At 42.8% G+C, this 10,131-nt stretch overlaps 2 protein-coding genes across 2 annotated transcripts in view; one reads left to right on the top strand and one right to left on the bottom strand.

The window, feature by feature from the left end:
- LOC308094700 (uncharacterized protein) overlaps window positions 1-10,131 on the bottom strand; it is a 353,814-nt gene that overhangs the window by 155,762 nt on the left and 187,921 nt on the right. The gene's annotated exons all lie outside the window — the stretch shown is intronic.
- On the top strand, window positions 942-9,544 carry LOC308094899 (uncharacterized protein; the record flags this gene model as incomplete). Its single annotated transcript, XM_080441722.1, has 6 exons — window positions 942-1,011; window positions 4,630-4,962; window positions 5,335-5,465; window positions 6,400-6,522; window positions 7,575-8,337; window positions 9,270-9,544. The coding sequence occupies 6 exons, from the start codon at window positions 942-944 to the stop codon at window positions 9,542-9,544; spliced, it is 1,695 nt and encodes a 564-aa protein (XP_080297848.1).

Below are 10,131 nucleotides of genomic sequence, written 5' to 3' on the forward strand. Positions count from 1 at the left end.
TTACGACGAAGTCAAGTCTGATACTGTGTGTGTGTGTGTGTGTGTGTGTGTGTGTGTGTGTGTGCGTGCGTGTGCGTGTGCCTCTTCATAGCCTTGGGTTCAATCTAGCCCTGGTTCACATGACGGTATGACAGTCATGTTTCAGGTTCAATCCCAGCTCACTGCGTTCCACTATTTGTGCGAGAAATAAGTGTATACACTTATTTCTCACAAAATCTGGCAACGCTGTGCATTTCCTATACAGTCATGAAAGGAGAAACCCAGAGCCGTATAAGAGAGTTATGACACTAGCGTTGACTCCCATTGTGAGAATGGAATGCGGAAGTGCTCTGTCTATCTCAATGAGATAGTTCCAATGTTTGGAACTATAGCCCATAGACCATATTCACATGGCGGCCATGTTTCTATGAAGTCAATGAAAGTAGCCACCCCGGGTGGCAGCACTTTCAATGTTAAATTCCAATATGGCCGCCGTGTGAATATGGTCTATCCACCTGTTTCCGCGGGAATTTACTGGAGCAAAAATCCTGTGTGGGAAACATCCTGCGGGGGGACCGGAAGTAGGAAATAGCGGCTCAGTGTGTTTACATTTGCCAGCAGAACGTAGCTCGTTCGCAGCGTGCATCCGTTGTCTGTCAACAACACAGTAGTCTGTAGTGTGCCTTGACTTCAGTGCGCTGACTCTCTCCCCATGCACCGCCCCCCCGCCCCCTTGCGCTTCAACTACATACAAAAGGCCCGTTCGCCGCAGTACAGCTACGTTCTGCTGGCAAATGTAAACACACTGAGCCGCTATTTCCTACTTCCGGTCCCCCCGCAGGATGTTTCCCACACAGGATTTTTGCTCCAGTAAATTCCCGCGGAAACAGGTGGATAGCAGCCCGCTTTGCGGCGAGATCAAAGCGTGGCGTTACTCTCTCTTCTACAGTCTGGAGAAACCCATGCTCGCCGGGCTTCTTCACCCGCTGGCTGCGGGGGAGACGCTCTTAGACGCTGCGTTCTGGAAGGAAGGTGGGCTAGACATTTTGTAAACACGGTTCAACTTCTGAGGTACACTAAACGTGTTAGTTTTTATTTCAGGTTTGGTGTTCGCGGCTCAAACTGCGAAATGTGTAATTAATTCGGCTTATATTTCGCTCGAATTATTACTTTTTTGTATGTTCTTCTGAGGCTTAACACGGTGTTTGTTCTTAGTTTTTGAGGCTAAACACAAGCTCTTCTCTAGAGAGAAGGTAGCTTTAATAAGCCTACCCCCAAATCTCTGAGTGCACAATCGATAACGCTATGAGTCCAAGATTTGACACTTGTCTCAAGTCGAGCTGTTAAGCTACACGATGAATTTGTCCGTGTAGAGATAAGGTTGAGAGTATGCTCTGTGATTAAGAGAAGGGCAGTTTGAATGACGCGTCTGGCACTCATCAGTGATCTTTAAGGCACGCAGGGGGCGGTACCTGCTGATGACGCCAGCACGCAACCTCGTTCCAGCCAATAATATTGCCTGGAGTGTATGATAATGCTTCTGTGATCACGCCAGGGGGCGCTCTCCCATAAGCGAATATTATGTTAAAAGAACCAAACGTTTTTTGTTAGAAGGTTAAAGCACTATATTCTGATAGTAATTTTTGCGTTTATTCAGTAACAGGGGTCTCTCCAGCTCTTTAATAAACAGAAAATAAAAATTCAGGTAGGTGACAACATTTCAGTCAATCAGGAGAGAGTACCCATGTATCACCTTCATTCTTATAGTGTTCCTGTTCCAATGTTGTCTGCTCATTTCTTTGTGTCATCACTTCCAATTTCACTTAATCTGCATCCTGATTGAGTTCTCTATCCTGATTGGATAAAATTGGTATCCTGACCTGAAAATGAATCTTCTGTTTATCCAAGAGCTGGAGAGACACATACACTCTATAGCAATGAGTACTATAATAATATAGAGCTATTTAACACTTATTTGAACCAAAGTAAAATAACTTACCCTACCTTTTAATGGACAAATACTCATTTACTGCTTTTCACCAGATGACCGGCAGCGTCACTTTTAAGGACGTTACTGTAGGACTAGTCCTTATGAACAATGAAGCCTTTCTGCCTGTTTAGTACCTCCATTTGGCCAGCCTAGATCTCTCCATTAACAATATATGCATGTCTTATGATGTTACCACCTACTTACTGTAACTGTACTGTGTTATTACATGATATGCTTTCTGAATATAAACGGTTGAATTCCAAGAAGAGCATTTTCTCATTCAGCCTGCTACTCTTGTCTGAGGTTGATTTGTGCTCACTTACAACTGTGTCTGATTGAGTAACAAGAAAAACACTCATGCGTATATGGATATGATTGATTCAAACCTCTAAACAGTGACTTACTCCACATGTTTGTTTGTTTGTTTTGCAGAAAATGGAGCATCCTCATGTAGTCCGTAACTGGCCAAGCAGTGTGAACCCTAATGTACTAATGTACAGTAGACAGCTGAGAGACCTGGCCCAACAGCTGGAGAAAGAAGAGGGATGTGGAAGACTGACGGTAATTGTTTTTGACCTTAAATGTTTTACCAGCATCTTTTAATAAATCTCGGATTAACCACTTAAAGCCAGGGCAACAGATCATTTAAAATGCTGGCTATTCAAATAATGACCCAAAAAAAAACAGTACTATATTACAATTTGGCATTCTCATAAACAATAAATATGTTTTATAAATGTTGTCTTCGCATCCTCCTTGACAAGTTTGAGAACCACTGATCATAGCAAACATAAGTGTTTTAAAAAAACTGTTTTAGAAGACATTTGTAGAATACCCCAGAAGATCGCTTTTACAAATATGTATAAGGATAATTCCTTTTAACAGGACGTTCATGAAAGTCCTTGCGGGCTTGTTTCCAATGAGGGCCTGTGAGCAAGTAGGGGTTAAGAGTCTTGCTCAGGGACGAATTTCATTTCATCGACACATATGCTGGCGTGGCCTGGAATCGTACCTGGGGCAACCAGGGCCTCTGGCTCACTAACCACTCAGCTATGGCCGCCCCATGTATATATATATTTATATATATATACATTCAAAGATTTGCACTCGGTGCCGTGCGCTATGAGCTTGTATATCTGCTTTTTTTGAATAGACAAAGTATAAGATAATGGTTAAAATGGTTAAAATCTAAAATGACAGATGCTTTCCCGGTCTCAATGGGATAAGTGAAGGTAGTGAAAGTGAAGGTTTCACTTTTGGCGTCTGGGTAAAACCCATAATATTCCCACATTTTTCTTGGATACTTAAAGATCATCTATGCAGGCATTAATTTCACTGAACCCCGTCTGTGATGTAACTCCCCCTGTAAAAGACAATGGAAGCTTATTCAGTCCAATAAGGGTCTTTTATCTAACACAGTAACAGGTTAAAGGTAGGGTAAGTGATTTGCATTGGTTAAAATAAGTGTTAAATAGCTCTATATTCTGATAGTACTCATTGCTATAGAGTGTTTGTTCAGTATTAGGAGTCTCCTTGTCTCTCCACCTCTTTATTAAACAGAAAATGCATTTTCGTTTCAGTTTCAGTTTCATTTCCAATTTTATCCAATCAGGATAGAGAACACAATCAGGATATAGATTAAACATGTGAAATTGGAAGTGATGACACTAAGAAATGAGCAGACAAAATTGGAACTGGAACACTATACAAATTAAGCTTAAAAATGGGTACTTTCTCCTGATTGGCTGAGATTTTGACACCTACCGAAACATTTATTTTCTGTTTATTAAAGAGCTGGAGAGACGGGGAGACATCTGTTACTGAAAAAACACTCTATAGCAATGATTACTATCAGAATATAGTGTTTTAACCTTTTAACAAAATACTTTTTGTTTTAACCAAAAAATATCACTTACCCTACCTTTAACACAGGTGACAGGTCTCAAATACATCTCTCCATCTCTGCAAGCGACAGGTCCAACTCTTGTCTCAAAACCGATTTTATTATGCTCAAAGTCATTATATGAAAATGGCAAGTATCGCACCGGCCTAATATATATATATATATACTGTGTATATATATATATACTGTATGTAAAATGTATATTTATAATCATCACATACTGTGCAGTGCACACATACACATATATATCATATTTAGAAGTAGGAACCATGCACAAAGCACCTTTAAGCACCTCTAAAGTGATATACTTTTCTCTTTTTCCCACTATTGTTTTTATTCTTTATTATTGCTTTGTTATTGTCGTTAGTGCCGCTACAATAATTTTACTTTTGTGTACTTGTATAAGAAGTACCAATAGAAATATTGAATCTTCTAAGCAGAATTCTGAAAAGCTAGGAACAGTATTGGAAATGGAGGGGAATAGTTATAATCTTCTAACTTGTGCGTGGCCATTTGAAAGGTATTAAATGAGAAGTCAGTTGCATAATAATGTGTGCTAATTTTAAAGGTGGAGGCGATGGATGGTGTTTCCAAAGGCAACTCTGTCACAGCCACATCACACACTGATGGTAAAACTACGACAACCTCTGATGCGCCTGCAAAGAAAATCTCTCCTATGCACATTTTGTTTTCCACAAATGTATGTAAGCAGTCAGTTCAGTTGAACTTCTCCATTATGCTCTGTGTGTGTTGACAGACTTTAGGAAAGAGAAAGAGCTCGTTGCTGATCAGGAAACGTTGCATGGACCTGAACCAAAAGCTCCTCCTCGACCTGTTTCTGAGGTGAACAACAACATCCAAGTCAGCCCCACGCATCCATCCACATCTGGCGGTCAAGCCCGGGCAAGTGCACTCATCTCTGATGCCCTGGACAAGCCATTTGATGCTAATCTCCATCCGTCCCAAATAAAGCCACCAACTAACCAACCGTGTCACCCGCAGGTCACTCCAGATGCCTCCATGGACCTCACCGTTACAAACACAGACGTGTGGCGCTACCTTAAACTTGAAGGAAGAGAGCCAGTCATTGGTCAGCATACTCTCTCATTTAACTTTGTCTTGAAATATCTGGTTTATAACGACAACCACTGTTCTAATAACACTAAATATATACTGTACACCGGCCTATGCATACAGTGTGCCCATTAGGCTTGTATGCCCCCACAAATGTAGACCAATTAGAGGAAACTACACAGCTAAGCTGAAGCTGCTACACCAATCACAACGACAAGCATTTTGCTGTTTTCTCCCAGACCCAGAGAAGTCACACTGTTGTCACAGTTATTAGACCCTGTGTCTCGTTTTGGTTCAGTTAACGTGTGCTGAGCATTCACTATCATCTACTTCTTGCCGTTGTTGTGTTCACTGTGTGACATGTTCTGTGACACTGTCTGTCGTCCAGGTTTGAGTATGATGACAGAGTACCGGCCGCCAGACGGCCTCAACTATTCATTTTGTGATTGCTGTTTGGTAGTCATCAACACTCAGTTTCGCTGTCACCTCACATCCGCCAGTCACCGCTACAACTACATAGTGAGTATGGGAGCCTGTGGTTCATTGTTGATTTCGTCGACTAAAACTATGACGAAAAATGTTCGTCAACTACCTTTTTTCACTGACGAAAAACTAAGCTATGACGATGACTAAAACTAAGACTAAATATACCGACAATTTCGTCAACAAATAAAAACTAGACTAGGGAGGGACTAGTGGAGAAGACATCCAGTAACAGAAGTCACTTATGTTTGGTTGCGCTCGGGTGTTGCACTCTAAAAAATAGCAGACCTACAAGCTCAGATCAACAACGCGTCGCACTGTGACACGCGATGTGACCCTGGGGGGGGGGGGGGGGGTTGGGGGGGGCCGCCAAATCTTTGTGTGATAGGACCTTTGTTTTTCTATTTTTACATTAACCACCTGAACCCTTCACATCCCTACTCTGGGGGGAACATTAGACGCGTTGTGAGCTTGTAGATCGGCTATTTTTGGTATAGAGTCTATCTAGAGTGTAGAGAGGGAAAAAAAGAGCGGACCGAGTACCGAGCCAAAGGTCAAGTTTACAATGTATATTGAGTTTTAAGTGGTTAAATGAAAACACACATTTAACATGAATCCAGTAGTATGTTGTGGAGGTCCCTGCTTCATCTCTCTCTCTCAGCTAAGGGGTCCTTGGCCTGAAAAAACGTTGAAGACCCCTGACTTCACTTATTCTTTGTCGTTCAGCAGAGCAGTGTCTCGATCTACAAGCTCACAACATGTCACAATGCCATGCTTTGGACCAGTGTTTATTTTAGTAGCATTTTCTCATTCAGCCTGATACTCTGTCTGAGGTTGATTTGTGCCCACTTACAACTGTGTCTGAATGAGTAACAAGAAAAACACTCATTTGTATATAGATATGATTGATTCAAACAAACCTCTAAACAGTGACTTACGCCACATGTTTGTTTGTTTGTTTGTTTTGCAGAAAATGGAGCATCCTCATATAGTCCATAATTGGCCAAGCAGTGTGAACCCTAAAATGTACATTAGAGAGCTGAGAGACCTGGCCCAACAGGTGGAGAAAGAAGAGGGATGGGGGAGATTGAAGGTAATTGTTTTTAACCTTAAATGTTTTACCAGCATCTTTTAATACATCTCTGATTAACCGCTTAAAGCCAGGGCAACAGATCATTTAAAATGCTGGCTATTCAAATAATGACCAAAAAAACAAAACAATACTATCTTACAATTTGGCATTCTCATAAACAATAAATATGTTTTATAAATGTTGTCTTCGCATCCCCTGACCACCAGACTGAGCAGCTTTACTCTGTGAAGCAAGCATGACACATGTGTGGCACAAGGGCTCTGCACAGTGGTCCCTGGTGCTCTGCATGTACGTGACCATGGGTCATAAGGGCCACCTGGGCATTGTGAAGCTAAAACCTGGTGTGCTGTAGGAATGGGACGATTAGTGTAATCATGTCACGATTAGTGTGACAAAAATAATTGCGATTCACGATATTATCGCGATAATCAAAATATGCTTAAAACTCTTAAAATGTCACTTTTGTTAACCACTTGAACCCCAGCATCCATAGTCTGGAGTGGAACATTTGCCAAAAATAGCAGATCTACAAGCTCACAACGTGTTGTGGGATTGTAGATAGGCTATTATTGGCAAAGAGATTTGGTAGAGATTGAAAAAAAGACTGTAACAAGTACGTTATTTACAGGTGCATTTGACCAATTCTAGAGGGTTTAAGTGGTACCGGATATGCAGCTCTGCAAAGGTGAATTGATCCCAGTGTATGACAGAGGACAATTTCACGATAAATTAAAATTTCTGCGATAGGATTATTGTGAGCGTTTTTTATCACGATAAACGATAATAACGATTTTCGTCCCATCCCTAGTGTGGTGGCTGGGGATAGACAGTAGACATTGAGGCCCTGTTCAAGGACTGCTACGCCTGTCTAACATGATGCTGTGATATTGTCACACCAAGCACAGGCTCTTGAGTTTTGAAATGGAGCCGTTGTTTGATTAGAGCAGACATTATCATTAAATCAATCATTTTAATGTTTCACTTTTGGCGTCTGGGTAAAACCCATAATATTCCCAAACACAAGAGGTTCTGTTTTTCTTTGATACTTAAAGATCGTCTATGAAGATGGTAAAACTACGACAACCTCTGATGCGCCTGCAACCAACGCAGAACTTGCCATCAGGTCCAAAACTACTGCAACCACATCCAGACCTGTAGACCCACGTCGTGCTGCAACCATCTCCACCGCAACCACTTACATGACCGCAATGCCACCAGTCCGCTACATGACCGCAATGCAACCAGTCCGCTACACGACCGCTACAATCATGCCGAGCCTACGCACATCATCCCACCAATACAGAGGCTCCAACTACAGTCTCCAAGCCTACTACTCGAAACCGACTCCAGCCATCTCCAAATCCATAGCAACCATCTCCAAACCTGCTACGTCCATGATCCCCTCCAAACCAAATACATGTCCAGCCACCTCCGAATCTCAGTTAGATCTCTGGGAAGATCTGGACGCTGCCTTAGAAAGTGGAGCTGCTTTTGAAGCCACGAGGGTTTCGGGTAAAGCTACCGCCACAAGCCAGTCATCCGCAAGCCAGTCCCCGAAAGCTAACGCCAATTCCCCTTTGAAAGCAGATGACACAAGCAAAACAACAGATGTTTCTGTTGAAAGGAATGGAGACCTCAAAATGACTGTCATGTGCGAGACTCATGCTGAATCAACTGAACTGTCCAAATCTACTGGAGCCAAGTCACACCTGACCCAGACATCTAAACCAAGTACAAATCCATCCGTCTCTGAAGCTCCCTGGGAGGCTCGCCGGGAAGAACCTGAGCCTGCCGTCGAAGCTACGAGCGCTTCAGGTGAGTTGCTGCAATTTCAGCCAATCAGGGGAGAGGACCTATTTATCAGCTTCAATTTGATAGTGTTCCAAGTTCCAGTTAGTTGCTCATTTCGTTGTCTCATGACTTGTGTGAGTGTGCGAGTTCTCTCTCCTGATTGGATAAAATTGGTATCCCGACCGGCAAATGCATTTTCTGTTTACTGAAGAGCTGGAGAGACAGGAAGGCCCCTGTTTCTAAACAACGATTCTATACACGAATCCACGGAGCGCTGCCCTGGGCGCAGCCATTGCTGCGGTGTCAACGCTCCGCGGACGCGACACCGCAGCAATGGCCGCCTACAGGCAGCTACAGGTAGCGCGTCTGTGGATTCGTCTATAGCAATAAGTACTATCAGAATAAAAAACTATGGCCCGGGCGCCTAGGCTCCAATGTAGGCTGACAGCGTGTCGCTGGTGCGAGTCCTGATCCCGACGGCCTTTGCTGCGTGTCACTCCCCATCTCTCTCTGCCCGTTTCCTGTCTAAACTTCACTTCACTTTAATCAATAAAGGCATAAAAAGCTCAAAAATAAATATTTAAAAAAAGGAATAAAAAACTATTTAATAACACTTATTTTAACAAAAAAAATTCACTTACTCTACCTTTAATCATCTTACTTGTTGAAATTGTCTTGACAAATCCTTCAGACTAAGCTGAGTATCAGTGTTGGGCTTGTTACTCTTTTATTCATTTAGTTATTACTCCTTGCCAACAGTACACACACACACACACACACACACACACACACACACACACACACACACACACACACACACACACACACACACACACACACACACACAGAGAGAGAGCCATATAAAATATCTTTGTATACAAATGTGATTCAGCAAGTTATAGGGCATCGTACCTGATATTGATGCCTGGTTGACACTTCATGCCTTTTTGTTTTAGGAGGAATGTCCCACACAATGGATTCTTTGATTGAGCTGAGAAATGTTGCTGTGGCTACGAGGGTTTCGGGCAAAGCTACCGCCACAAGCCAGTCATCCACAAGCCAGTCCCCGAAAGCTACTGCCAATTCCCCTTTGAAAGCAGGTGAATTAACCGAACTGTCCAAATCTACTGGAGCCGTGTCACACCTGAGTCCGACTACCTCGGTTGCAACTCCAGCCACGTCTGAATCCACCGCAACCGTCTCCAAATACTACATCTACGACCACCTCTAAACCAAGTACAACGGTCTGCCATTCCACTGCAGTCATGTACATACATACAACTCCAGACATCTCCAAATCCTCCAAATCCTTCGTAACCATCTCCAAACCCTCTTTATCTACGAGCAACTCTAAACCAAGTACAACGGTCTGCCATTCCACTACAGTCATGTCCAAGCCTACTGCAACCTCCACAAATACAACTCCAGACATCTCCGAATCCTCAAAATCTATCGCAACCATCTCCAAACCCTCTTCATCTACAACTACCTCTAAACCAAGTACAAATCCAGCTGGGAAGAATCTGAGCCTGCCGTCGAAGCTACGAGCGCTTCAGGTGAGTTACTGCAATTTCAGCCAATCAGGGGAGAGTACCTATTTATCAGCTTCAATTTTATAGTGTTCTAGTTGGTTGGAGTTGAAATTGAGCTCAGAAATGGTGCTGTGGCCCAGAGGAATGCATAGTTGTTCTTACGTGTAAGTTAAATACATATTCAACAATACACTAGTGCAGGGGTCTTCAACTGGGGGTCCGGGACCCCGAGGGGATCCTCAGAGTTACTACAGTGGGCTGCCAAATCTTTGTGTGATAGGATACT

This window comes from Gymnoscopelus braueri, assembly GCF_963280865.1.
Source record: "Gymnoscopelus braueri genome assembly, chromosome: 11".
Lineage (NCBI taxonomy): Eukaryota > Metazoa > Chordata > Actinopteri > Myctophiformes > Myctophidae > Gymnoscopelus > Gymnoscopelus braueri.